Source organism: Chrysemys picta, chromosome 17, assembly GCF_011386835.1.
Source record: "Chrysemys picta bellii isolate R12L10 chromosome 17, ASM1138683v2, whole genome shotgun sequence".
NCBI lineage: Eukaryota > Metazoa > Chordata > Testudines > Emydidae > Chrysemys > Chrysemys picta.
Window position 1 is genome coordinate 26,437,378 of NC_088807.1, and position 27,710 is coordinate 26,465,087.

At 61.7% G+C, this 27,710-nt stretch overlaps 3 protein-coding genes across 7 annotated transcripts in view; 1 reads left to right on the forward strand and 2 right to left on the reverse strand.

Annotated features, from left to right (window-relative positions):
* Positions 1 to 835: 835 nt before the first annotated feature.
* On the forward strand, positions 836 to 1,853 carry TMEM187 (transmembrane protein 187). The gene has a single exon (XM_005281284.4). The coding sequence runs from the start codon at positions 974 to 976 to the stop codon at positions 1,799 to 1,801; it is 828 nt and encodes a 275-aa protein (XP_005281341.2). The 5' UTR covers positions 836 to 973; the 3' UTR covers positions 1,802 to 1,853.
* Positions 1,854 to 2,024: 171 nt separating this feature from the next.
* IRAK1 (interleukin 1 receptor associated kinase 1) lies at positions 2,025 to 10,636 on the reverse strand. Of its 5 annotated transcripts, XM_042846496.2 has the most exons (14): positions 10,483 to 10,633; positions 9,380 to 9,547; positions 8,468 to 8,608; positions 8,225 to 8,331; positions 7,854 to 8,036; positions 7,573 to 7,637; positions 7,136 to 7,250; positions 6,305 to 6,420; positions 5,778 to 5,985; positions 5,159 to 5,227; positions 4,279 to 4,524; positions 3,833 to 3,986; positions 2,605 to 2,733; positions 2,025 to 2,491 (listed from the first exon to the last, which is right to left on the reverse strand). In XM_042846496.2, exons 1-14 carry the CDS (start codon positions 10,616 to 10,618, stop codon positions 2,445 to 2,447), a joined length of 1,884 nt encoding a protein of 627 aa, XP_042702430.2. In that variant the 5' UTR covers positions 10,619 to 10,633; the 3' UTR covers positions 2,025 to 2,444. The 5 variants fall into 5 exon arrangements, with proteins under 5 accessions (XP_042702430.2, XP_065427341.1, XP_042702432.2 ...); XM_065571269.1 differs by having other exon boundaries at positions 2,025 to 2,733; positions 10,483 to 10,634; XM_042846498.2 differs by lacking the exon at positions 2,605 to 2,733.
* A 1,971-nt stretch (positions 10,637 to 12,607) lies between these two features.
* Positions 12,608 to 27,710, reverse strand: part of MECP2 (methyl-CpG binding protein 2) — a 34,203-nt gene continuing 19,100 nt past the window's right edge. Inside the window, 3 exon segments of the mRNA XM_024113800.3 lie at positions 12,608 to 21,312; positions 21,314 to 22,051; positions 23,045 to 23,350. Coding sequence (XP_023969568.3) covers positions 21,024 to 21,312; positions 21,314 to 22,051; positions 23,045 to 23,350 — 1,333 coding nt within the window. The 3' untranslated portion in view covers positions 12,608 to 21,023.

The window sequence follows — 27,710 nt, forward strand, 5'->3', positions numbered from 1 at the left end:
GAGTGAGGGGCACTGCAGGGCTGGGGGAGGGCACTGGCAGGGGCTGCGGGTCGGGAGTGAGGGGCACTGCAGGGCTAGGGGGAGGGGCACTGGCAGGGGCTGCGGGTTGGGAGTGAGGGGCACTGCAGGGCTGGGGGGGAGGGGCACTGGCAGGGGCAGCGGGTTGGGAGTGAGGGGCACTGCAGGGCTGGGGGAGGGACATTGGCAGGGGCTGCGGGTTGGGAGTGAGGGGCACTGCAGGGCTGGGGGGAGGGGCACTGGCAGGGGCTGCGGGTCGGGAGTGAGGGGCACTGCAGGGCTAGGGGAGGGGCACTGGCAGGGGCTGCGGGTTGGGAGTGAGGGGCACTGCAGGGTTGGGGGGAGGGGCACTGGCAGGGGCTGCGGGTTGGGAGTGAGGGGCACTGCAGGGTTGGGGGGAGGGGCACTGGCAGGGCTGGGGGGAGGGGCACTGGCAGGGGCTGCGGGTCAGGAGTGAGGGGCACTGCAGGGCTGGGGGGAGGGGCACTGGCAGGGGCTACGGGTTGGGAGTGAGGGGCACTGCAGGGCTGGGGGGAGGGACATTGGCAGGGGCTGCGGGTTGGGAGTGAGGGGCACTGCAGGGCTAGGGGGAGGGGCACTGGCAGGGGCTGCAGGTCGGGAGTGAGGGGCACTGCAGGGCTAGGGGGAGGGGCACTGGCAGGGGCAGCGGGTTGGGAGTGAGGGGCACTGCAGGGCTGGGGGGAGGGACACTGGCAGGGGCTGCGGGTCGGGAGTGAGGGGCACTGCAGGGCTGGGGGGAGGGGCACTGGCAGGGGCTGCAGGTCGGGAGTGAGGGGCACTGCAGGGCTGGGGGGAGGGGCACTGGCAGGTCGGCACAGATGTTTGGCACTGCAGCGGTTAAGGCAGCTGGGGGCGGGAACAGGGCCCAGCCAATCGCTGCACTGCCTTGGCCCGGCCTGGGGCGTGGAGGCGGCTGGGGGTGCCAGGCCCAGCCATGGGGCCCGAGGACCGTGCTGCGCTGCTACACGTGTCCGGGGCCGGCGCTCTGTGCCTGGCCGTGGTGGCCGCGGGCGCCCTGGACCGGGTGGCCGTGGAGGTGGGGTATGGCTACTACGCGGAGCCCCCCGTCCCCTGGCTGCCCCCCGCCCTGGCCATGCCCTGCAACTCGCTGGTGAACCTGGGCTACACGGCGCTGGGCTGGCGCTGGTTTCCCCGGGCTGGCCATGGGCCCCGCCGCTACCTGCAGGCCGTCTTCGCCCTGATGGCCCTGGCCTACGGCCCAGTGCAGTGGGCCCGGCTCTGGACCCAGCACCCCCGGGCAGCCGTGCTGGACCAGTGGGTCACCCTGCCCATCTTCGCCTGGGCCGGGCTCTGGTGCCACTGCCTGGTGCAGGGCTGGCAGCCCGGCCGCGTGGCGCTGGCCACGGGGGCCTCCCTGCTGAGCTACGGGCTGGCGCTGGCTCACGCCCGCGGCTTCGAGGGGGCCCTGGCTGCACATGTGGCCGGCGTGGCGGGCGCGGCGTGGCGGGCGCAGCGGCGCCGGGGGGACGCGGGCTCGGCCTGGACCGCGGCAGCCGGTTTCGCCGCCTGCCTGGGCTTCGCGCTGCTGAAGCTGGGAGACGCCTGGCTGGCCCAGTGGGCCCCGTTCCGGAGACTCAGCGGCCACTTCTGGTCCAAGGTGTGCGACGTGCTGCAGTTCCACTGCGCCTTCCTCTTCGCCACGCGCCTGGGGGGGGCCACCCCGCGCCCTGAGCCCCCCCTGCCCACCCGCCCCTCGCCCGGGCCAGGCCAGCGCCCCCCGCCCTCCCTCCAAGCAGAATAAAGAGATTGACGTGGACGATTTCCGCCCGTGCGTTACTGCAGGGGATGCTGTGCTGGGGGGCACGGGGAGCGGGTCCTGGCGCTGCTCTTCCCGGGCAGTTAGGCTGGGGTGCTGGGGGGTGGGGGGTGGGGGCTGACTAGACAGGCTGCATCCCAGCAGCGGATGAGGGGTCCCCCCACCCGCCAGGCAGCCCCATCTTCCCCCAGAGACACTAAGGCCCAGATTAAAAATATATAAAATATTTTATTTTTCCCATTGACGGTTCTGGGACCCCACCCCCAGGAAACCAGCCGTGGGGCTCCGGCAAACACGAACCTTCACAGCTGGAAGCTGGGGGGTCTGTGTGTCCCGGACGCCTGAGTCCCATGCAGCAAGGGGGTTCCGTGTGCAGGGGAGCAGGCACCGAGGTGCCACCCCCCTTTCAGTTCAAAGGCCCCTTCCCAGACGCCTGGGTCCCATGTCCATTGCGGGGGCTGGGGGGAGGAGAGCAGGTACCATGTCTCCCCCTCCATTCAAAGTCGCCTCCCCGGACGCCTGGGTCCCGGGCTCGAGGGTGGGTTCTAGCAGCCAGGAGGTGCGTTTTGGGGTGGGGCTCGCCCCCCCACCGATGAGAACTTCGTCCTTCCATGTCCGTCCGTCCAGCTCAGGGCTCGAAATCGTCGCTCTCCTCGGGCAGGCGGGGGGCCGACCCTGCGGGGGAGGGGAGAGGGGTCAGAGCTGGGGGGGGCAGGGCCCCCCGGCACTGAAAGGAGCTGGAGGGGGGAGCTTTACCCCCCCCAGCCCAGCCCCGCAGGGGGGGTTACCTGCTGGGAGCTCGGAGGCCAGCACCCCCAGGCTGTCCAGCGCCCCCTGCTGGTACAGTGCCAGCCGCTCCATGATGCGCTGCCGGGCCGGGTTGATGTGAATCGGGGGGTGTAGGGACGGGGCGACGCCTGCAGAGAGAGCAGAGGTCACCGGACCGAGGGGTCAGAGGTCACAGCGGGCAAAGGGCCATGTCACCCAGGCCAGACCCCAGCAGGAACAAACATCGGGGGGGGGAAGATATCCGTGTGTGCCAGGAACACCGTGCCTCAGTTTCCCCATGTGCTGCTGCGTGTGTAACGAGGGGGTGGGAGGGGCGTTCGTTACTGCAGGGGACCAGGTGCGACCTTGCCTGGCAGCCGGGACCCCAGATACCAGCCTGGGAACGGGGGACCCAGCGACTGGTGCCCAGGAGGCCCCCCCAGCTCGGGTGCAGCCGGTTCTGGCCAGTGGGGGAAAGGGGCTGAGGGGCCCGGTTCCGGAGGGTGGGAGGGGGCAGGTGGCTTGTTTACCTGGGGCTGGGGACAGAAGGCGGCCAGGCGAGGGGATATGGGGGCTCGGCTGGAAGGTGGGGGCTGGCTGGGGACCAGGACAGGCCCAGCCGGCCAGGGCTGAGATGGGCCAAGCCCGGGGCCCTGAGGGCCGCCCGGGCAGGGGTCAGACACCCCCTCGCTCCCTCCCGCACCGAGCTGGGGCCGAGGATGAGGGGTGCGGGGAGTGGGGGCTCCGGACTAGGGAAGGGGATTGGGGGGAGGCCTCCGGCTGGGGCAGGCGTTTGGGGTGCGGGAGGTGTGTGAAGGAGGTTCTGGCTGGGGCCCCGAGGCGCTTGGCAGCCAGGCGGCTCTGTGCTGCCCTCGTGCCCACAGGCGCCGCCCCCACAGCTCTCACTGGTCGCGGTTCCCAGCCAATGGGAGCTGTGGAGCCGGCGCGGGTGTGGGGGCAGCACACGGAGCCAGGGCAGGCAGGGAGCCGCCAACCAGAGCTGTGGGGGCCCCGGAGACCAGAGGAGGGGACGCCCCGAGGGGCCCACGGCAGAGCCAGGCTGCTGGGGGCTCAGGGCTGTGGTCCCGGGAGGTGGGGGGGCCCAGAGAGACCAGACCCCCAGTCCCCCAAAGGCCCTATGGAGCCGAGAGCCAGTGGCAGGGAGCAAAGGTCAGGGCGAGTGGGGGTCAAAGGGCACTCTGGGGAGGACAATGGGGTCAGAAGTCACCCCACAAGGACAGGACTCACCCAACCAGCTGCCCCCGTCCTCCGACAGGCTCTCATCGCTCTCCACGGGCTGGTTGGGGGGCAGCCCTGGGGCCCTGGGGAGCGAGTCCCCCCAGGGGGTCGAGGGGGGATCCCAGGGCAGAGACTTCTGCAGCCGCTCTAGGTCCTCGTACACCTGGAGGGAGAGGCAGAGCCAGGGGACCCTCAGAGCCGGGGAGAGAACCCAGGAGTCCTGGCTCCCAGCCCCCGCAGCTCTCACCCACCAGCCTCCACTCCCCTCCCAGAGCCGGGGAGAGAACCCAGGAGTCCTGGCTCCCAGCCCCCCGCAGCTCTCACCCACCAGCCGCCACTCCCCTCCCAGAGCCGGGGAGAGAACCCAGGAGTCCTGGCTCCCAGCCCCCGCAGCTCTCACCCACCAGCCTCCACTCCCCTCCCAGAGCCGGGGAGAGAACCCAGGAGTCCGGTACCTGGGCCATGGGCGGGCGCCGTTTGCTGCGTTTCTGGAGGCAGCGGGTCGCCAGGCAGCCCAGCGCCGTGCCCAGCTCCTCCGGACAGGGCCCGACCCGCGAGTCCACGTGGTTCCGGAAGATCCTGGTGCCGACCCGAGTCGCCCGAGCGTCCTGGTCCAGGCCAGAGCCCGTCACCGCCAGCTGCGCTCGCCCGGGACCCTCGCCGCCCTCAGCCGCCTCCTCCTCCTCCGCGACCAGATCCTTCTGCAGGGACGGGGGAGTGAGGGGCACCGTCCGGGCTTGGGGGGGCAGGGCTGGGCTAGCAGGGGCTGTGGGTCGGGAGTGAGGGCCGCCGGCAGGGCTGGGGGGCAGGGGCTAGGGGTTGGGAGTGAGGGCCGCCGGCAGGGCTGGGGGGCAGGGGCTAGGGGTTGGGAGTGTGGGGCGTCGGCAGGGCTGGGGGGCAGGAGTGAGGGGCACTGGCAGCGCTGGGGGTTGGGAGTGAGGGGCGTCGGCAGGGCTGGGGGTCGGGAGTGAGGGCTGCCGGCAGGGCTGGGGGGTGGTGGCTTGGGGTTGGGAGTGAGGGGCGTCGGCAGGGCTGGGGGGTGGGAGTGTGGGGCGTCGGCAGGGCTGGGGGGCGGGAGTGAGGGGCGCCGGCAGGGCTGGGGGGCGGAGGCTGGGGGTTGGGAGTGAGGGGCGCCGGCAGGGCTGGGGGGCGGGGGCTGGGGGTCGGGAGTGAGGGCCGCCGGCAGGGCTGGGGGGCGGGGGCTGGGGGTTGGGAGTGAGGGGCGTCGGCAGGGCTGGGGGGTGGTGGCTTGGGGTTGGGAGTGAGGGGCGCCGGCAGGGCTGGGGGGCGGGAGTGCATGGGGAGGGGTCGGGAAGGGGGGGGTCAGCGTCTCACCAAGAACTTTGTCCGTCCACGTCCATCTGTCTCCAGGGCCCGTCTCCCCGTCAGTGTTTCCAGCAGCACCTGGGGGGCCGAGGGGGTCGCTGAAGCCTCCGGCATGGGAGGTTTGGGGGGGGGGGGGGCGGGAAGGTCCCCCCCCATGACCCCTCCCCCATCCCCTTCTTTGTGCCCCAGGCTGGTTAGTCTGAGCTCTTAGGGGGAGGGGTCGAGGAGCTCCTGCTCCGTTTCCTCCCCTCATGGATACGTCACCCCCCCCCCAGAGAAAAACAGGGGGTCTGATCCCCTGAGGGTTTGGGGGTTATAGTGGAGGGGGTTCGGGGGGTGTCTGAGGGCAGGTGGGGCAGCGGGGGGGCAGAGGGGCACGCGGGAGCCTGGTACTCACCACCCCTTAACTGTAGGTGTCGATGGAGGGGGACAGGGCCCCGCTCTGCACTTACTCGGGGGGGAGGGGGGCACACAGGGGGGGCAGCAGGCCGGGGGGCAGGGGGGCAGCGGAGGGGCAGGGGGGCATGCGGGGGGGCAGCAGGCCGGGGGGCAGGGTGGCAGCGGGGGGGCATGCGGGGGGGCAGCAGGCCGTGGGGGCAGCGGGGGCACGCGGGGGCCTGGTACTCACCACCCCATAGCTGTAGGTGTCGATGGAGGGGGACAGGGCCCCGCTCTGCACGTACTCGGGGGGCAGGTAGGCCAGAGTGCCCCGCACCGTGTGGGTTCGGCCCAGGCTGGCGCTGAGTCCCCCACTCCCCGCCCGGCCCCGCCCGGCCCGCGCCAGCCCGAAGTCGCTCAGCCGGGGGCGCAGCGCCCCGTCCAGCAGGATGTTAGAGCTGGGGGGGGGGGGGGACACGGGGTGAGACCGGGCCCCTGGAACCCCCCCCAGCTCCACCCCCTACCCCCCCACTGCCCCAGCCCCCCCACTGCCCCCAAAGCCATCCCCTCAAACCACATCCCCAGCTCCGCCCCTACCCCCCACTGCCCCAGAGCCCCCCCACATCCCCAACCCCCCAGCTCCGCCCCTACCCCCCGCCGACCCCAGAGCCATCCCCTCACCCCACATCCCCAGCCCCCCCAGTGCCCCCAGCCCCCCGTCCCAGAGCCCCCTGACCCCCGCCCCAGAGCCCCCCTGACCCCCCCAGCCCCCCTCACCTCTTGACGTCCCCGTGGATCAGGCTGGGCGTGTCCCGGTGCAGGAACTGGATGGCTCGCGCCGTCCCCACCAGCACCTCCAGCCGCTGGGCCCACGACAGGGGGGGGCACCCGCCCTGGGGGAGCAGACGGGGTGAATGGGGGAGGGGTCCCCCCACACTGGGGCGGGAGGGCCCCATGTCCTGCTCCCCTCATGGCGAGGGAGGAGGGGGCACAAGGCTGTGTCCTCAGCGAACAGGGCCTGGGTGGGGTCGGGCCCCCGGGCGGGGCTGGGAGCCAAGCGACCCGGCTGAAGGATCCTGCATGGGGGTCCTGGCTGCTCGGCCCCCCCTGGCCCAGCCCCGCCCTCCCCCACCCCCACCCCCACCTCTGGCCTGCTCCGGCCCAGCCCCCTCCTCTCCGGCCTAGCCCAACCTGGCTCCCCCTGCCCCAGCCCAGCCCCCTCCTCCCCGCCCCCGCCCGAAACTCCCTGCTCTGCTCTCCTGACACCCCCCCCCCCATTTACACACCCCAGGGTGGCACCAGCTCTCAGCCCCGTGGCCGGGGGGGGCTCCCAGATGAGTGCCCCCCCATCTTCACCAGCCATGGGGGATGGGGCTGGCTTGGGGGGGGCAGGCTTGGAGGGGGCAGATACCGGGGGGCAGGCACTGGGGGGGACAGATACCAGGGGTACTTGGGGGGGCAGACACTGGGGGGACAAGCACCGGGGTGGCAGGCTTGGAGGGGGCATATACCGGGAGGGGTTGGGGGGCTGGCTTGGGGGGGGCAGATACTGGGGAGATTTGGGGGGGCTGGCTTGGGGGGGCCAGACACCGGGGGGATTGGGGGTACCTGGCCGCTCAGCCGATCCTCCAGGGACCCGTTGGGCATGAAAACGTAGACGAGGCAGAAATGGTCCCGCTCGGCACAGAACCCCCCGAACTCCACAATGTTGGGGTGCCGGAACCTGGGGGGGCAGGAGTTAGTGGGGGAGAGTCACCCCAAATTCCTGGGGCCAGGGTGAGCGCAAAGCATTCTGGGTAGGTCCCAGGGCAGTGGCCCAACTGGAGCCCCTCACTCCCGACCCCCAGCCCCCGTCCCCCAGCCCTGCCGGTGCCCCTCACTCCCGACCCACAGCCCCCTGCCCTCCCAGCCCTGCCGGTGCCCCTCACTCCCGACCCGCAGCCCCCGTCCCCCAGCCCTGCTGGTGCCCCTCACTCCCGACCTGCAGCCCCCTGCCCTCCCAGCCCGGCCGGTGCCCCTCACTCCCGACCCGCAGCCCCCCTCACCGTGACAGTTTTTCCACCTCGGTGAGGAAGCTGCTCCGGATGCTGCTCCAATCTAGCTCCGTGTCCTGGGGGGGATGGGGAGGGGGGTTAACGAGCGTCAGGTCATCAGTCCCCCACCCCCAGGGGACACAGGGAAGGGGAGGGGGCAGAGCAGGCCCCAGCACGAGTGGGGGGCTCAAAGGATTGTGGGTACCTCCCTGGCAGGCCGGGGCTAGTGAACAGGATTGTGGGTAGGTCAGTGAGACGGGGGCTGCAAAGGATGCTGGGTAGGGGCCCCGTACCTCCTTGAGCCGCTTGACAGCGTAGTCCGTGTTGCGCAGTCGGGCGCGGTACACGCAGCCGAACCCGCCTTCCCCGACCTTGTGCTGCTCCGCGAAGCCGCCCGTGGCCTGCACCAGCTCCGCCAAGGGCCAGGCGAAGGGTTGGGGGGCGGGGCCCAGCACCTGGGGGGCAGGGCCCAAAGTCTGCAGGGGGAGAGAGAGACACACACAGGGGTAGCTCAGACCCCCCCCCCCCAGCCCAGGGTGCTAAGGATTATGGGTAGGATCGTAGGATCCAATCAGGCCCCCCCCCTCCCCCCCAGTGCTGGACCCCGTTATCCATCCCTGCCCCCTACTCAGGACTCCTCCCTCCCCCCTTCCCGTGTCAGTACCTGGTCGGCAGGGGGTGCCGCGGGCGGGGGGACAGGACCCTGGGTGCTGGCGCTGAGCAGGCCGCTGGGCGGGGGGCCGGGCAGAGGCAGCGAGGGGCAGGAGGGCTCTGCGGGGGAGTGGGGAGGAGGCAGAAACAGGGAGTCCGTTAGCTTACCCGCCCCAGACTCCCCCACCCCCAGGGGGATGGGCAGATCGAGTCCGGTCCAGGCAGCTCCCCCACTGGGGGAGGGGGGTGGAGTTACCTGGCAGGTGCTGGGGGGGTGGCTTGGGGGAGTCACAGGCAATGGTCGAAGCTCTGCTGTCACCGGTGGTGGGGTGGGGGGCTGGAGGTGCCGAGGGAAGAAACGGGGGTCTCAGGACGGGGGGCTCGGAGGGAGGCTGCCCTGGGAAACAAAACAGGGGGGTTAAAGACGGGAGCGATGCACAAAAGAACCTGCCCCCACTAATCTGCCAGCCCTAAGCTTCCCCCCCCAAATACCCCCACCCCCCCATAGGGACCCTGGGATCGCACCACCCTGAGGCCAGGGCTGGGCTGGCAGGGGCTGCGGGTCAGGAGTGAGGGGCGCCAGCGGGGCTGGGGGGCAGGGCCGGGCTGGCAGGGGCTGCGGGTCAGGAGTGAGGGCGCCAGCGGGGCTGGGGGGCAGGGCCGGGCTGGCAGGGGGCTGCAGGTCGGGAGTGAGGGGCGCCGGCGGGGCCAGGCTGGCAGGGGGCTGCGGGTCGGGAGTGAGGGGCACCGGCGGGGCCGGGCTGGCAGGGGGCTGCGGGTCGGGAGTGAGGGGCACCGGCGGGGTGGGCTGGCAGGGGGCTGCAGGTCGGGAGTGAGGGGCGCCGGCGGGGCTGGGGGGGGCAGGGCTGGGCTGGCAGGGGCTGCGGGTTGGGAGTGAGGGGCACTGGCAGGGTTGGGGGGGGGCAGGGCTGGGCTGGCAGGGGCTGCGGGTCGGGAGTGAGGGGCACCGGCGGGGCCGGGCTGGCAGGGGCTGCGGGTCGGGAGTGAGGGGCGCCGGCTGGGCTGGGGGGCAGGGCCGGGCTGGCAGGGGGCTGCAGGTCAGGAGTGAGGGGCACCGGCGGGGTGGGCTGGCAGGGGGCTGCGGGTCGGGAGTGAGGGGCGCCGGCGGGGCTGTGGGGCAGCCATGGGGCAGCCGTGGGGCGCTCACAGCTGGCCAGGAGGTCGCGAGCCCGGTACAGCTCCAGCTCGTCCAGCAGCGCCAGCAGCTCCCCGACTCGGGCGTTTCGGTTCATCCAGGCCCAGAGCAGCCGCTGGGTCCGTCCGTCCGTCCGCTCGCACAGACGCAGCTCGACCTGGTCCCGCGCAATCCGCGAGGCTGGGGGGAAGGGGAGATGTCAGCCCCGTGCAGGGCCCCCCAGTCTGCCCCACGGCGCCGCCTCCCGCCTCCACTGAGCCACCCCTTCCCGCCCGGTGCCCCCGTCACACCCCATAGCTCAGCCCCCTTACCCGCCGTCTTTCCCAGCCCTACATTTCTGTCTGCCCCGTCCCCCATCCAGACCCCTGCCCCCCAGCACGGCCCAGCGTCCCCCAGTCCCTCCGTCGGTGCCCCCCAGGGTCCCCCATCGTCCCCAGCCCTCACCAGTGCCTCCCAATCCCTTCCCCAGCCCCCAACCAGGCTACCCCGGCCCCTCCCCCCCACCAGGGTACCCCGGCCCCTCCCCCCAGCACACGCCAGGCTACCCAGGCCCCTCCCCCACCAGGGTACCCCGGCCCCTCCCCCCAGCACACGCCAGGCTACCCCGGCCCCTCCCCCACCAGGGTACCCCGGCCCCTCCCCCCAGCATACGCCAGGGTACCCCGGCCCCTCCCCCACCAGGCTACCCCGGCCCCTCCCCCCAGCACACGCCAGGGTACCCCGGCCCCTCCCCCACCAGGGTACCCCGGCCCCTCCCCCACCAGGGTACCCCGGCCCCTCCCCCCAGCACACGCCAGGCTACCCCGGCCCCTCCCCCACCAGGGTACCCCGGCCCCTCCCCCACCAGGGTACCCCGCCCCCCGGCTCCCTGTACCGAAGCGCTCCCAGTCCGCCCGGCCCAGCGCGTCCATCAGGCGGCAGAGGCCACAGACCAGCCAGGCCGGGAGCTCGTAGAGGAACCGCCCCGAGCCGGAGCCGGACCCCGAGCCGGTACCGGCCATGCCCCACTCGCCGGGCACTTCCCCTTTAAGATAGAACTTTTAAATTCCGGATGCGCATGCGCGCCGCGCAGAGCAGCCGCCTTTCGACGCCATCTTGGGAGTGGTAGATTCTACCCAGAGAGCGATGTGCCGCCATGTTGGGTGTGGCGGAGTCCCCAGCCAGGCCCATAGCGTCGACTGTAGCGCCGCCATGTTGAGTGTGGCTGGTCCCCACTCCGCACAACCAGCTGAGCGTGTGTGGCGCCGCCATCTTGAGTGTGGGAGGGAGCCAGGCTGCAGCAAGGCATTATGGGAGAGGGAGGGACTAGGGGAAGGGCTCTGGCAGGGGGAGGGCGGGGTGATGGGGAAGGGAGGGGCTGTTGGGGAGCAGGGAGGGACCACGACAGTGGGCGGGGCTACGGAAGGGGCGGGGCTATGGGAAGAGATTATGGGCAGATAGAATCAAGGAGGGGCGGGGTCTATGGGGAAGGGATTAGGGGAGGGGCGGGGTTTGGGGTGGTGTCTGTGGGGAGGGGATTAGGGGAGGGGCGGGGTGTGGGGCGGGGTCTGTGGGGAAGGGATTAGGGGAGGGGCGGTGTCTGTGGGGAGGGGCGGGGTGTGGGGCGGGGTCTGTGGGGAAGGGATTAGGGGAGGGGCGGTGTCTGTGGGGAGGGGCGGGGTTGTGTCTGTGGGGAGGGGATGGGGGAGGAGCGGTGTCTGTGGGGTGGGGTTTGGGGCAATGTCTATGGGGAGGGGATTAGGCTGAGTGGCGGGGTTTGGGGCAATGTCTGTGGGGAGGGGACTGGGGGAGGGGCAGAGTTTGGGGTGGTGTCTGTGGGGAATGATTAGGGGAGGGGCAGGTTTGGGGCGGTGTCTGTGGGGAGGGGATGGGGGAGGAGCGGTGTCTGTGGGGTGGGGTTTGGGGCAATGTCTATGGGGAGGGGATTAGGCTGAGTGGCGGGGTTTGGGGTGGTGTCTGTGGGGAATGATTAGGGGAGGGGCGGTGTCTGTGGGGAGGGGCAGGTTTGGGGTGGTGTCTGTGGGGAGGGGATGGGGGGAGAGGCGGCATGTGGGGAAGCTGGTTATGGGGAGCAAGGGGGGAGGGCTCCGGGGCGGAGTTTGCAGACAGGAAGTAGGAGAGGGAGGCTGAGAGACGGGGAGGAGGATATAGGGGAAGGGGACGTGGCCCATCCCCGTTTAGTTCACCCCACAAAACCGTGATGTCAGCAGGCCATTATGATGTCATAATGACACATGGCCTGAAGGATGCTCTGGCTGCATGAACCCCCGGGGATCCCAAGGAACGATGCCTTTTGCTGCCGCCCCGGACGCCTGGGTCCCGCTCCTGTTCCAATCTCTCCCCGGCTCTGGGAGAGGAGGGGGGCTGATGGGTTAGAACAGGGGGGGGCTGGGAGCCAGGACTCCTGGGTTCTCTCCCTGGCTCTGGGAGGGGAGTGGTTGTAGGGGGTGGGGGGGCAGGAGCCCGGACTCCTGGGTTCTGGGGCTAGTCCTACAGCCCTTCACAGTTCCTACACTGGTACTCCTGGGTTCAACAAAACCCTCTGGCAGCTGCTGGGACTGGGACCGGGACCAATTGGCAGGCCAGGCTGATTCATTCATGCTGCCCCTCATGGGCCCCTGACTCTTCAGTCCCTGCCCCCACTGCAATCAGGAGCGACTCTGAATTGACCAGGGTAGCTGAGATCAGAATCCAGCCCTGCCCCTCTGCAATCAGGGCTGACTCTGGCCTGGCCCCGGGGGAGCTGAGACCCAAAGCTCGCTAGAGGGAGAGCACTCAGGGTATGTCTACACTGCAGCTGGGGGAGCCGCCCAGCTCCGGAAGCCAGATCAGCTCATGCTAGTGCAGTCCAGACAGCCGTGTGGCCGCCGTGGCCCAGGTGGCCGCCCAGGGCTGAGCTCAGCTAGCCAGCACGAATCTCAGCCACAACCCCCACGCTGCTATTTGGGCCCTGCTAGCTTGACCCGAGTCTGTGGACACGGGCTGCGCGGTTCCCTCCCAGCTGCAGTGTAGACACACCCTCCGCGGCCCGTTCAGATGAGACTCCAGCTTGCCCTCCATCCTCAGAAGTAGTCACTGGGGGCCCATTCCCTCGGAGCCGTTATGTCGTTTAGGAAAGCGATCGGGAAGGCCAATCAGCCCGGCTGCTACACTGCTCCGTCCCCAAGCGGGCTGCACCCCTGCACCGGGGATGGGGGACAGACTTGCCTGCATAATGAATGAGCTCAAACAAACCTTGGGTTAAATTGACACAGATTTATAGATCAATTCGAGCACAGAGTACAGTACTTACCAACAAGGAGATGCAAACTATAGCACTGAGATAACGTATGCTGAGTACTTGAGTTGAGTGTGGACCTGATTTTACATCGATAAAGAGAGAGATTTTGAAAATCAAAACGATCTCTGCCTTGGGTTTACATGGAGCAAGAGTTTGAGTCTGAAAACCAAAAGTCCATGCAGAGCGTTGTGGCGGCTGCTTTCCAATTGCCAAGGCTTAAACAACACAAAGACTCAAAAAGAATAGACATTTGTAGGGTTTTTTGTTTTTCTTGTAAATTTATAAGGCAAACTTTTTTATATAATAAATAAGGTACAATGATTAATCTGTGTGGACTTCTTTGAAACATATACATGTACATTCAGATGGATTTTGTCGTTTTCACTTTTTTTTAACTGAAATGATACAAATTTTTCCTTTAATAAATTGCTTTTTTTTCTTCTTATTTTTTTTTAAATCTCTTGTTTTAAATAGAGTCAGTGCTTGCAGACGTTTTGGCTGTACACAAAAAACTAGAAAAGAACAATGTGTCCAAGATTTATTTCAGGAAAACAATCTACTTTGGGGTCTTTTTGTAAAGCAATTGTCCCAAATATGCAACCAACAGATGCAGAGAATTGCAAATGTATATATGTAATATATATAATTGAGATGGGTTTGGAACAAAATAGATTTTTAAAAGGAAGAAATAATAGGTTACTTCCAAACCAATCCTCAAGCAAAACACCTCTTCAGATCAGCCGAGAGGCTCCCCCTTCTGCCTGGAATTGAAAAACTGATGCTTAAGATTTAAGACATCTTCTTGAGTCAAATTCCCCAGCTGCGTCCCAATCAGCATTCATTCAACTACAGAATGTTGCTACCAAAACTGTTTTGGCTGGCACTAATTTAACGAGCCCAGTTTCCCCTCGGTGACGGGATACGAGTTGGGAATCTCACAGGATCCTTTTTTATTGCCATTATGGGATTCAGATCCGGGATCCATCGGATTCCTTTGCCATGGGACCAAGTCTGTCCCAGCTATGCCCATAAAGATGCCAACCGTGGAAGAGAGTCACCTTTCCTTGTTAGTTCACCTGCTAAGATCAGAAGCCCCTGATTTTAAAATAGACCCTTGAAAACAGCACAAATCTGGGATCCGCCCAGCATCAACCTCATGTAGCGCGGCCATGACCCACCGCAGGTCATCGGAACGGGGTGTTGCTCCACCTTCTGGAGTCACCTTCCATTCGAATCCTCTACAAATTACAAATTCTCCCAGAACTTGGCCGCAAAACCCATGGATTTAGTCTTGTTTTTTTTTTATTTTTTACAATCTCTTGTTGTGGTTAAACCAATCTCTGAATTGTGGGGATGGGAGAGATAAAAGCTTCTAGGATTCACTTTAAGATGGAGTTAAAATTAAATTAGGGGCTATTGGCTTTTCCCACTTGGTTTCTCTTCCAAATGTGGGGGTGCGGTCCACTCAAAAGTTAGTCAATGTTGCCAAAGGGTTCGCCCCTGCCATTGGTGGCAGCTTCCCAATGTTCCTGGTTTTGTAAATAACCCTAGGTTTCTCTCTTTCCACCTGCGGTCAAACCAACCCATGCTCTCGTTCAAACAGGAATTCATTCAGGGGCGTTCTGGCCTGGGAATCTATGAACAAGACACCCATGAAATGAATGACACAACCTGCTTTGTCAACTGTCTGGAGAATTATTTAAAGGTGGTGTTGGCTTGATCCTCCCAGGCTGAGGTGCAGCTCCATTGGGTCAATGGGGCCAGATTCCCCAGCGGGCATAAATCGGCATTGTTTCGTTGACACAGCGACGGAAATGCTACCAGTGGGGCCATAGATTTTATAGCTGACTGGCTCTCTTTAATGGTAATTGGTTTTATTAATTTGTTAAAGATGTAATCATTGGCTGGTTTCAAATCCTAGATAGAAAGCTGGCTAGATCATCAGGCTCAACGGGTAGTGATCAATGGTTCGATGTCTAGTTGGCAGCCGGTATCAAGTGGAGTGCCCCAGGGGTCCGTCCTGGGGCCGGTTTTGTTCAACATCTTTATTAATTATCTGGATGGGATGGATTGCACCCTCAGCAAGTTCGCAGACGACACTAAACTGGGAGTCGTGGTAGATACGCTGGGGGGTAGGGATCGGATACAGAGGGACCTAGACAAATTAGAGGATTGGGCCAAAAAAACCTGACAAGGTTCAACAAGGACAAGTGCAGAGTCCTGCACTTAGGACGGAAGAATCCCACACACTGCTACAGACTAGGGACCGAGTGGCGAAGTGGCAGTTCTGCAGAAAAGGACCTGGGGATTACAGTGGACGAGAAGCTGGATATGAGTCGGCAGTGTGCCCTCGTTGCCAAGAAGGCTAATGGTATATTGGGCTGCATTAGTAGGAGCATTGCCAGCAGATCGAGGGAAGTGATTATTTCCCTCTATTCGGCACTGGTGAGGCCACATCTGGAGTATTGCGTCCAGTTTTGGGCCCCGCACTACAGAAAGGATGGAGAGTCCAGCAGAGGGAAACGAAAATGATTAGGGGGCTGGGGCACATGACTTTTGACGAGAGGCTGAGGGAACTGGGATTGTTTAGTCTGCAGAAGAGAAGAGTGAGGGGGGATTTGATAGCAGCCTTCAACTACCTGAAGGGGGATCCAAAGAGGATGGAGCTCGGCTGTTCTCAGTGGTGGCAGATGACAGAACAAGGAGCGAAGGTCTCACGTTGCAATGGGGGAGGTCTAGGTTGGATATTAGAAAACACTATGTCACTAGGATGGTGGTGAAGCACTGGAATGGGTCCCTAGGGAGGTGGTGGAGTCTCCTTCCTTAGAGGTTTTTAAGGCCCGGCTTGACAAAGCCCTGGCTGGGATGATTTAGTTGGGAATTGGTCCTGCTTTGAGCAGGGGGTGGGACTAGATACCTCCTGAGGTCCTTCCAACCCTGAGATTCTATGATTCTATGTCACAGCCAGAAGAAGGTGCCACTCTGCCCAAGGCCGGAGACTCACCCCGGCAGTTCCTCCATCCCAAACTTGTGATAGAGCACTTAGAAAATCCAACCCAACTTTGACTGAAATATGGCATGCGATGGACACTGCGTGAACTGTCTGTCCGAGTGGTCGACTCTCTTGTTAAAAGTCTGCACTTCATGCCCACCTGGCTCGTGGCTAGCGTCAACTCCCAGGCACCCTTTCAGCATTAGATTCAAGAGGTGTCTACTGTCCGGACTTGGTAGCAGGTAAGTATCTAACGGTAAGTACCTCAGGGAAGTAGGCAGGCCTCCATTTGCACTTCAAGAGCAAATAAGGGTGTAGATTTTTGTTGCAAGTGGGAACAAATTTCAATTGGAAGCTCTCGGGGGCTCTCTTTTTTTTTTTTTTAAAGCATCGTGGTGGAAACGTGTGTTTGGGACAATTACTTTCCAGAAACGTTCACGATACAGACCTGTAGACCATCGCAAAAGGAAAACAGAAAACACAGAAGACTTCACCGACATTCCTCTGTCTCATTATTTTTTTTTAAACTCGACTGGGCAAGACTAAAAGAAATGACACACAAATATAAAGTCTCGAAACACCACATTTTTTGTCCCCTCCCCCCCCCAAGAAACGACTAGCAGAGGCAGGGAAAACTAAAAGTGAACCAAAATCCCAATTCTGTGTGTGTGTGTGTGTGTCTCTCTCGCTCTCTCTCTGGAATTTTCAACAAGATAAAAGAACAACTTGTTTAAAACCAAAAAGGCAAAAAAAGTAACAAAACAGCCTCTTGCTAGAAAGAGTCGGATATACACGAGGGAGTTTACATCTGTATACAAAGGGCAAGCACTCAGCATATACTGATTAACAGTCCTGGTAATATTTGGTCATATGACAATCACTACTGAGTCTTGAAAGCAGAAAGATGTTGTCTGACGGAAGCGGAGGAAAAAGGAGGCAGCCCCTGACCCTAGGGAGGGTGAGAAGCTTACCAATATATTTAATTTGTTGCACTCAACAGATTGCGTGTGGGTGGTGGAGGAATCCCACGGCATCTCCTCTAATCCCATCCAGGTTTGGGGAGCAGGGAGTGAGTGAGGGGTGGGAGGGGGTTGGATCCGGAAGAGGGCAGGAAGACAACCGTGGTGGAAGCATCTGGACACTTCGGGATCTTCCCCCCTCCCCTTGGAAGTTGAACGCTCGGGCTACTCGTCTTTTGGAAGAACAGCAATTAGAAACTGCTACTTCCCGAGCGGCTATTGCTAACTTAAATGAAAGGGCGGGAGCCAGAACGGTCTTTAAGCATAGCTCCAGATTGCATGCCATCGTGGACACAACACCCTGCTCCCATCAGTGGGGAAATATTGAGGAACACAAAGACCAGGTCTTCCTAGCTCCAGAGGGACCTCCAGTCACGGCATCCAGCGGGTACGTGTGCATTGCCTAAGGAATCAGGCCGGTCTACGCCAGTTGGCCACGTGGCTGCTCAAAGTGCTCCTGTGCTCTCCACTGCGACGGCGGAGGGCCAGGCATCCAGCAGGCAAAGTCGTGCCCACTTGCCGCCAGCCGGAGACGCGCTGTTCTAAGGTTGACCGAGCGTCCCAAGAGGAAGCAGCGATGCACGCAGAGCAGGTTGGCTCGCCCAAGATGCACACAGGGTTGGAGAGAGCAATGGAGGGTCTGATCCTGTACCCACTGGGGTCCCGATTCCACCACTACGGGACTTCCCGGCCCACAACAGCCAGGATCCGAGTGGTCTACTCATTGCTACGGGTGCTTCCAAGGGCACCCCCTTCAGGATCAGAGACATTCAGGAGTTGAGACACAAGCAGAGGAGTGCAAAAAACCCACCCCACCCCCCTAGAGCATTAGCTGCCCCTTTCGCCCCTCCACACCGGAGCCGGGGTGGGAGGTCCCTTTAGAGAGAGAACCAGAAACACTAAGATCACAGCTCTGGTCACAGAGAAAGCTACTGGCAGGCAGGTTGGAAGGATCTGTTTATTGTCCCTTATCCTACGCTAGTAAATAGCAGGGATACTGTAAAAGAAGCAAGAGGAAGATTGCGCTCCCCCACCAGACAGGTGCTTTGGGGTGAGTTTTTAAATCTCCCTCAGTCGCTGTTGTCAGTCACAAGCAGAAAGAGAGGAACGAAAAGGAAAGGAAAGGAAAGAAAGCAATTCAATCCCCACTGATTTATAATGCACTATACAGGTAGGTATAGAAAAATCTGATGCTTCGGGGCGCGTTAAAAAATAAATCAGAAAAACAGAAGGAAATCACGTCCCGTCCCCCCAACCTTTAAAACAGAAACCAAGCCCAAATGTTAGGCCTCCCGTCAAACTCTAGCTGGGATCAGCTGATGGCAGGGAGCAAGTCCACGTGGGGGTGAGTTGAGTCGCAAAGCTATCATGGGGGTGGGAAATGGGGCTTCTGGAGGGGGGGCCTGTTTTAACCAGTTTGGCTCACTCTAAGTCTTCATTGGGGAGGGTTTGGGGATAGAACAGCTGAGCTGGCCACGTAGGAACAAGAATGGGGTGAAAATACCATCCAAGCACTGCCCCCTTTGGCTTCCCCATGAAATCCTATTCAGACACCAATCCTTTTTTTTTTTTTTTTTTTTTGCACGACAGGCTGGGAAAAGAGGGGGATGTCCAGGGGGATACAGGCTACCGGCTGCTCCAAATTTTACAGCCGGAGAGTGGGGTTCCCAAAGTTTCTAACACAGGGAACATTCCGATCTGGCCCCTACCGCGGCTCAGATGCCAACTGGCAGATGTGAAGTTTTGTCATGGTGGGTGTAAGGTCCCTCGCCCCCCCAGCTGGTGCCTCTCAGATAAATCACTAGACCCTTGTTGTTAGGTGAAGGGAAACCTAAGCAAAAATAAAGAGACATTCAGTGACTAGCCAGGCCCCCCTCTTTAAAGTGCAAAAGTACCGATCTCCTCCTCAAGCCCCTGGGCGGCCAGGAAAGGGGATTTGGAGCCAGAATCCAGATTTCGCCCCAGATGTCTAGACAGCCGAATCCAGCCCCACTTGCACTGGATGTGGTGGTGGAGTGACCCCGCCCTGGTGTCCGTACCAGCCTGAGCAAGCCGTGCAGAACAACTGAGGGCTGGGCTCTGCTGGCAGCTGTTCAGGGCGGAAGGACGGGGGCACCTTTCCCGGCCAGGCTTAGGATGCCCTGCAATAACCCCCCCCCCCACTTCAGTGCTAAGGTACCTTGGGGCTTCCCTTCTGTCCCCAGCCCGTGTGCTTCCCCGGCAGGCCCGGGGCTGGACTGCGTGGGGAGGGCAGCCAAATCCCTCTGTGCCGAAGGGGCTGCCTAGACTCCCAGGCTGCTGATCGGCCCTGGACTCTCCCCCCCCCCACCCCCCCCCGCGAGCGAGTGCCGCTGCAGAGGGTAAAGTGCTACAAACAGGGCGTGGCGGGCTGCCCCCCCCAGCACGTTTGGGGATCTGAACGAGAATTTGGGAGGCTGACCTCTGAGGAACGCAGAGCTCAAGAGAGCAGAGGGCAGGGGGCGAGCTGCACAGTCTGGCCCCTGATTAGCACCCCCCAGCCCCCGCCACGGGGCCGCAGGTTCGTGGGGAAAAGCGGTGTCAAGCCACGGCAGTGAGTGGTGTGGGATCCCTCCCCCGGGACCCCCTTTCCACCCACCAAGCACATCAAAGCCTCCAGCCGGACCTAGCATGGGACCCAGGTGTGGTGCCTAGGGACCCAACCCAGGATCTGGGGGCACCAGGGGACACCATGGAAATTAGGTCTTTTTCTGCTGGCTTTGGGGGGATTTGTTTGTAAATCAAAACTAGAGGCACCTCGCCCCAGGGTCAGGTCTGGCCACCCCCGGAAAAGCCTTGGTGGGAAACTGGACCCAGCTCAGCGAGCAGAAGCGGAGAAATGGGTGGAAGTTTTAGTTACTCTCTGGAATGGATTGTGAGATCAGCTCCCCCATCGTGAATCCGGAATCACCCCCGTTTGCAACGGGGCAGGGACAGATTCTGATCTTAGTTCCCGCCATGGTCACTCCTGATTGCAATGGGGCAGGGCTCAATTCTTATTTTAGCTCCCACCGGGGTTAATCTGGAGTCACCTCGATTGCAATGGGGGCAGGACCAGATTCTGATCTCAGCTCCCCTGCAGTCAGTCTGGAGTCACCCTTGATTGTAATGGGGGCAAGGCCACATTCTGATCTTAGCTCCCTGTGGTCAATCCAGAGTCACTCCCAATTGCAATAGGGACAGGGCTGGATTCTGATTTTAGCTCCCCCGCGGTCAGTCCAGAGTCACTCCTGATTGCAATGGGGACAGAGCTGGATTCTGCGGAGTCACTCCTGATTGTAATGGGGAGGGCCGGGTTCCAATCCGGTGGAGTTGTACCGCACTGCTATGCCCAGAACAGAGATCAGCTTCTGCTGTATTTCTCTCTTGGCCGCAGGGCTTTGAGCAGAGGGGATCGGCCCCTCCCCATTTCACTCACCTTGGGGAGGAATTCATTTTAACCCTTTGTGTCCATCATTAAAAAAAAAGGCACAGCCCTCCTTGGGGGGGGTTTCAGCTAGGTTTTCCCTTCCCATCTGCTCCCCTCTGCCCGGCCGTACAAGCCACGCCACTGGGGCTGGGGGAAAGCGCAGGTATTAATGGAGAGCCCTGGATTTCCCTCTCCCGAACCAGCCCCGTTATAAACCCGCTGAGGCTCAGGGCTTTGCCCTCCCCCCGGTACCGATCCAAGAGTTACAGGTAGTTTCACATACGACCCCCCCACCCCCGGCCGGCCAAAGGCTGGTTAGTGCAAATGGTTTCCTAAGCTAGTAACGTTGAGAAAGAAGTGGAAGAACGTTGTCGTTCCTCGGCCCCCCCACCCTGCGGGAGGAACAGGCTCTGAGCCCCCCGCTTTGTTCGGAGTCTGGGGGAGAGGGGCTGGTTCCCCCTCACTCTCACACACTACGTGGGCCCTACCAAAACGAACACGGATCGATACTGAAGAACAGACGACGACGTTACATGGCACTGGAGAGGGAGAGGGGGATCTACACACACGGTCCCCCCCTTCATCCCGCCCGGTGGGGGTGTTCAGGAGCTGGGGGGGCAGCCCCCCCAAACAGCTGGCCTGGTCAGTAGTATACGCAGCAAAGCATCGAGGAAGGAGCTGGGGAAGGGCACCCCTCTCATAGAAAAAGTGCAAAGTGGCTTCCAACCCGGGGGGTCCACACCCCTCACTGTGCTTCTTGGTATTAAAAACGGGGAGGGGGGAGAAGTGGAGGGGGGGTGGAAGCCAGGGGGCGCCGTGGGGCTGGGGAGGTGCTTTGCCGGAGCCCTACCCGGGAGCAGCTGCCTCTCGTCTTGGGGGGTGTGTGTGTGTGTGTGTCTGTCTGTCCGTCCATCCCGCTAGCAGTGGGCCGCCCAAAGTCAGCTGACGCGCTCCGAGACAGGCGTCCTGGTATCCACCGCCTCGTCTCTGCTGCTGGGCCGGGGCAGGGCGGCGGGCGGGGGCGCCGAGGAGGAGGTGGAGACAGCGTCTTTGCGCTCCCCTTCCCCTCGGTGTTTGTAGAGCACAGCGGGCGGCTGAGTCTTAGGCGGCTCCTTGGGGCAGCCGTCGCTCTCCGGCTGCCCCTTGCTGCTCAAGTCCTGAGCCTCGGGGGGGCTCACACTGTCCTTGGGGCTGGCGGGGGGCCGGGCCAGAGGCTCGGGGGGCGGCTGGTGCGGGGGGGGGCGGCGGCTGTGACTCCTTCCGGCTGGGGGAGGGGGAGGCGGGGGCGGCGTTGCCCCCTCGCCCCTTGGGGCTGCTCTCCTTGCTCCGGCGCCCAGGACGGGGTCCCTTGGGGCTGCGCTCGGGGGGCGGTGGGGCCACCTCCAGGGCCACGGCCTCGCGGGTCTTGCGCTTCTTGATGGGCAGCACCGTCTCCTGCACGGCCTGGAAGGACGGCTCCTTCACCACCTTCTTCTTGGCCTCGGCCACCACTGGCCCCACGGGCCCCGCCGCCGCCCCTGGCTTGCGCCCCCGCTTCTTGGGCAGCGTCTGGGGGTCCGACTCCGACTTCCGCTTGCGCCCGGGCCGCCGCCCGGCTGCCCCCGGGGCCGCCGAGGTGGTGGCCGAGCCCCCCGCCCCTCCAGCGCCCCCCGGCGGCCCCGGCTGGAATGGCATCTTGACCAGCAGCTTGCCGGAGCTCTTCTCGATCACCCGCTTGACCTGCACGCCCTCCGAGGCAGCCGCCTTGGGCCGGGCCGAGCCGCTGCCCTTGGGCCTGCCCCGCCCACGCCCCGTCCCGGGGCCCTTCTGGGCTTTGGCCTTCTTGGGGGGCCTCTGCTCTCGCCGCGAGGGGCTGCCCCGGCCCGTCACCGTGAAGTCGAAATCGTTGGGGTCCAGGGAGGTGTCCCCTACCTTTTCGAAGTAAGCGATAAGCTCCACCTTGGAGCGGAAGGCCTTGCCCTGGGGGCTGCGGGGGTGGGAGAACAAGGGTTAATAGGATTCACCCCCCCACAAGCGGGCACAAGGAAGTGGGTGAGCAGGGGATCCCCCACACACTGCCCAAGACAAGAAGGGGGGCTGATAGCAGCCCCCCCCATAACACCAGCTCTGAGGGCTCGGTTCCCCCAGCTTGTCCAGCTGCTGCTCAGCAGGGGATTGGGGGCGTCTGGAGAAGGTGAGGGGGACACACTGGGGGCCCCACGATCCAGGGGGCTCTGGCTTCAGCCCTTGGGGATCGAGAGTCCCAGCAGCCTCGTGCGAGGAGCTCTGGCCAGGGCCGGCTCCAGCCGCCAGCTAAGGAAGCCGGTGCTTCGGGCGGCACGTCCGGGTCCCTCAGTCCCTCTCCTCCTCTTTGAGCTGCCGCCGAAGAGGAAGAGAGGGACTAACGGCCCCGCGGCCGAATTGCCGCAGAAGACGGAAGTGGACCGATTCAGCTGCCGAAGTGCCGCCGATCGGCTCCCCCCCCCCACCCCCGCGCTTGAGGTGGCAAAAAAGCTGGAGCCGGCCCTGTCTCTGGGTAATGTTCACGGTGCTTGTGTCTTTCGCCAGCCAATGGGCAAGGCTCCTGGGCTGTGGAAGAGCAGAGCATGCTGGGAGCTCCGGTCTCTCCTGGAGCGCCTTTAACCAGACCCCATGGTGATACTACAAGTCCCAGCAGACAATGCTCAGAGCAGCGCTGGATGCTGGGAGCTGTAGTCCTGCACCCCCACCAGATGCCTGGTGAATGCTGGGAGCCATAGGCCCCATCCGTCCCCCACTCCCACCAGAGACCCAGTGCATGCTGAGAGCTGTAGTCCCCCCCACCCCCCAAGACCTAGTGCATGCTGGGAGCTGTAGTCCTGTTCCCTCCCCCCCCGCCACACCAGAGACCCAGTGCATGCTGGGAGCCGCAGTCCACCCCCCTTCCCCCCAAGACCAAGTGCATGCTGGGAGCCGTAGGCTCTGCCCCCGCCCCACTCACTTGATCAGGTAGACGTCGTACTTTCCCGCCGAGCGGCCCGACTTCCTCTGCTTCAGCTTGCGCGTCCAACCCTCGGGCAGCGTGGGGTCGTCGTACATGGGGCCGCGGTCCCGGATGATGGAGCGCCGCTGCTTGGGAGAGGCCGAGGCCTCGGGGGCGGCGGGGGCAGCCCCAGCTCCTTCGGACGTCTCCGCCTTGCCCGCCTCGGCCGGCTCGGCTTCCCTCTGCTTCTCCTTCTTCATCTTTTTGGCCTTCGGGGACTTGTCTTTGAGGCCCTGCAGATTCTGGTCCTCACATTTTTCTTCCCTGGGGAGCGGGGGGGAGAGATCAAAGAGACGTGTCAAGGCCGGGGGGTGCACCTGGGACGACTCCCAGCGAACCCCCTCTTAAATAGCCTCTTGGCCCCGCCCAGGGGGGTGTGTGTGTCTGTCGGTCGGCGCCCGGCCTGACCCCGATCTCGGTCCGGAGGGCGGGGCGCCTGTTTGGCGCCCGGCCTGACCCCGATCTCGGTCCGGAGGGCGGGGCGTCTGTCAGCACCCACGTCAGGGGGTCCTGATCGCCGATGCTCCCACAACAGTCACACAGACACCAGTGAGCCGGAGGATGGGCCTGGCTGGAAGGAAAGCCTGGACCACTGTCTCCTGTCGCACCCGCCTGTGCCCAAACTCCGAGCTCAGTACAGAAGCAGGGAACGGGGCAGGTGTCTGTCAGCAGAGGGGTCTATGATCCCGCAGCCAGAGGGCAGGGCGGGAACCTCTGACCGGCAGCAAATAAGGTGTAGATTTGTAACGAGAAAGGGGGACAAGTATCGGGGGGTAGCCGTGTTAGTCTGTATCCACAAAAACAACAAGGAGTCTGGTGGCACCTTAAAGACTAACAGATTTATTTGGACATAAGCTTTTGTGAGTAAAAACCTCACTTCTTCGGATGCATAGCTTCCTATGCGTAGCTTCCTATGCATCCGAAGAAGTGAGGTTTTTACTCACGAAAGCTTATGCCCAAATAAATCTGTTAGTCTTTAAGGTGCCACCAGACTCCTTGTTGTTTTTGGAGAAAGGGGGCCTGATCGCGGAGAGCAGCTGATTTCGGGACTTGCTCGGACTCCCGAAATCTTGACTGCACGTGGCTTTGTTAGCCAGTTTTTCGACAGAACAGGTCGGGCGGGAAATCACTGGTCGGTCCAAACTGAAACGTCTGGCAGGAACGGGACAGTTTCCACTGAGAAGTCTTGAACTGAATCAGCCGAGACACTGAACATGCGCGTTTTGTAAGACGGGACGTTCTGCCGTCCAAACCAAGCAGCCGACGAGATTCCAGTTTCAGGCGCTTGCTGCATTTCTCGGAGTTAAGACTTTCAGCGAATGTTCTAGTTGACATATTCTATCCAGTAACACGCTGTCTGTCCTACTGACTCTTTCCTAGGCTGTGTTGGACGTCACAAGGAGCCAGAAAGCTTTTGAAGCCTTGTGTCATTTCACTTTGTTTAGGCTTTCGAGACGGTTTCTATCCTAGCTCAAGTCCCTGCTGTCGCGTAAGCGTAACTGGGGAAGTTAAAAAGAGCCGAAGATGGCTGAGAACTTAACAGCTGGACAGTTGCAGGCGTCTAACGGCAGCGCTGCCCGAACTTGGCATTGTTCTGAACAACGAGCGCTCAGCCCTGCCTGGAGCTTGTCCCTTCGCTTTATGCTGACTCGACAGCCCCCCGCGCACAGGTGACTACCTGGCAACCTTCCCATAGCTTTACAGGACACGTCTAAAATGTTTTGACATCAACAGCCATCAATCCGAGAAGGCCAAAATGTGGTGACTCTTATTTTGTTTAGTTTAGACTTTTAGATATTCTATTTGTACATATTTTATTTAAATTATTTACAAGATTTATGATGCTTTGATGTTATAGAAACAAACCTATTGGATAAGGTGAAGTGTTTTCCACGCATTTCATTCAAACTTTTAGATCATATATTTATACGCACATTCTATATTTAATATATTGTATTGTGTTTGAAATAAAACATTCCAACATCAAAATGAAACTACACAGTCAATATGTTTAGATGCCGGTTCATTTGATTTTAGTATTTACATTTAGACTTTCAGAGAAGATTAACCTATTTATATCTTTAATATGGACATTTAATATTTTATATTATATTGTTTTGACATCATCTAAACAAAATGATTAATTACGGTAAAATGGCTTTAGACTTATCAGAATATTAATTTTAGTCCTGGTTTATGTTTATGGATATTTATATCTAACATTTTATATTATCAAAACCATTTGATAAGGCAAAAATGTTTCATTTAGACTTAGAATGTTTTTTCTTTTTTCTTTACAGTTGTAATGTTATATTTTACAGCTATTTAATATTTTTATATCTGCTTAATACATTACATCATCAAAAGACTCAAGAAGGTTAAAACATTTCATTTAGACATTTATTAGACTAGTCATTTTTACATGCTTATATCTATATATTTAATATTTTATATCAAACAACTTGAGAAGGTAAATGTGTTTTGTTTAGACTATATTAGAAGAATATTAATTTTAATATCTTTGTTTTACAGATCATTATATTTTATTTAACCGTTTTCTGGGATTGAAACGATTGGATGTTTCCAAATTTTGTCAATTTTTCAGAATTTCTGTGGCCACGTCAGTCGGTTTCGGAGTCAAACCCCGCTTCAAATGGGCCGAATTTCCCATGGGACGCAAATCCCGTTTTCTGGCCAGTTCTACGCACACGTTCTGGGCTGGCCGCTGGCCCGTGGAACGGTGGCCAGGCCGATCCGAGGAACAGAGACAATGGATCTCCCGAGAGGACAGTGAGCCGAAAACGCAGGCTGAAGGGGGCTGGCTGCTCTCCGAAGGAGAAGCGTTACTGGAGCTAAAGGACAATGTTGGCACAAGAACAAATGGGGCAAAACGGGCCACGGATCAGTGGAGGCTGGGCCGTAGCAGGTTTCCAGCCCCCAGCAGGAGCAGGACGAGGAGAACTCGTCTGAAGACGGAGCTGGATACGGTTATGAAGGGATGACCTGCCAGGATAACCTCCAGGACACGTTCTCCAGCCCTACGTTTCCATTCTGCTGAGGTCTCTCCCCTAAAGCAGCAGCAAGCCCGGGTGCTGAGAGAAATGCGGAGGCGGCGGCTAGGGGAGAAAATAGGAAGCGTCTAGCTGCTCTGAGCTATAATTAATACTGCAGAACCCCCTACAAGCGTTGGTAAACAACAGGCGCCGGCTGCCGCTCTGCTTCCTGGAAACCCAGGGGCGAAACGGGAGCGTCGGCGTGATGCTCTTCGGGCCCGGTGCAGCGGATTCGCCACAGCGCCAGAGCTGGATTCCCACCAACGGCACCGAGCCGGGGGTCTCCGAGCCCCGCTGTCACGTTAGCCCCAAGAGGCTGCTGGCAGGCGATCTGCGGCTGGGGGTATGGCATAATTCACCACCCTGGTCACCCGCTTGCGAGGCGGGGTTTGAGCATGTGGGAAGGAGGTGACCCCAGCAGGATCCCATTTGTATAGACGGGGAAACCGAGGCACAGACTCTGTCCCCGCGTGCAGTTCTAGGGGCTCTGTGCCATACTCCTCACCAAACTGCAAGCCGGTCAGCCAGCCTAGGGGGATCAGACAGAGGGGACGAGTCCATCAGGAGAGACGCGCTCCCAGGCCCCCAGCCCCCCAGCCCTCGCTCTGGGCACCGCCGTGGTCACCACCTGCCGGAAGCCGAGGGGGCCCAGCTGGCAGAGACGAGAACAAACCATGGTCGGCTCAGTTCCCCTTTGAAGAGGAAGCTCGGCACGTCTGGCAGGGGCGGATGCTGTGGGTTACATCTGGGCCAGCTGCACCTGCTCACTGCGATCGACACAGGCTCAGGCAGCCGCCGGCGGCCTCCTGGAAAAGGCAATTTCCGACTTGCAGCGCGTGGCCACAAGTCTGTTTGGGGACGAGCTTTAATCCCAGCACGCCGCTGCTGCGTGGGGCTGCGTTTGCTCTGCAATGGGGATGACGCTAGCCAGCTCTGCCCCGAGGTGGGTGCATCTCAGCAGGCTGGATGTGTGTGGGGAGGTCGCTCTGCTCCAGAGGTGGCTGCGTCTCAACAGGGCCGGGCCGGGCGTATGGAGGGAGGATGCTCCGTCCCGGAGGTGGCTGCCTCTCAGGGTGGAATGAAGCCAAGCAACGTTCCCCTTGGCCTTCCCTTGTCTCAGCCCCCTGGGTAGGGTGACCAGACAGCAAGTGTGAAAAATCGGGATGGGGGTGGGAGGTAATAGGCGCCTATATAAGACAAAACCCCAAATATCGGGACTGTCCCTATAAAATCGGGACATCTGGTCACCCTACCCCTGGGGGACGGGGAAACCCTCGGTAGTTGTGCATCACACGCAAGGCTCTGCACAAACACCTGGCCAGCTGGGGGGCGCTGAGATCTGCTCCCCCCAGCTCCCCATTCCCCCTGCTCGGGGCTGGGCATTGCAGCTGCCACTGGTGGTTAGCACACAGCCCCGATCAGGGTCCTGGGGCCCCCGGTGGTGGACGATGGCATGGGCGCTCGGGGGGTCGTGCAGCGACACGGGATCGCCCCAGCCCCACTCCGGGGATCAGAGTGACTGGCACATCTGTGGCTAACAACAGCCCCGGGGGAAGTCTTAGGGCAAACGC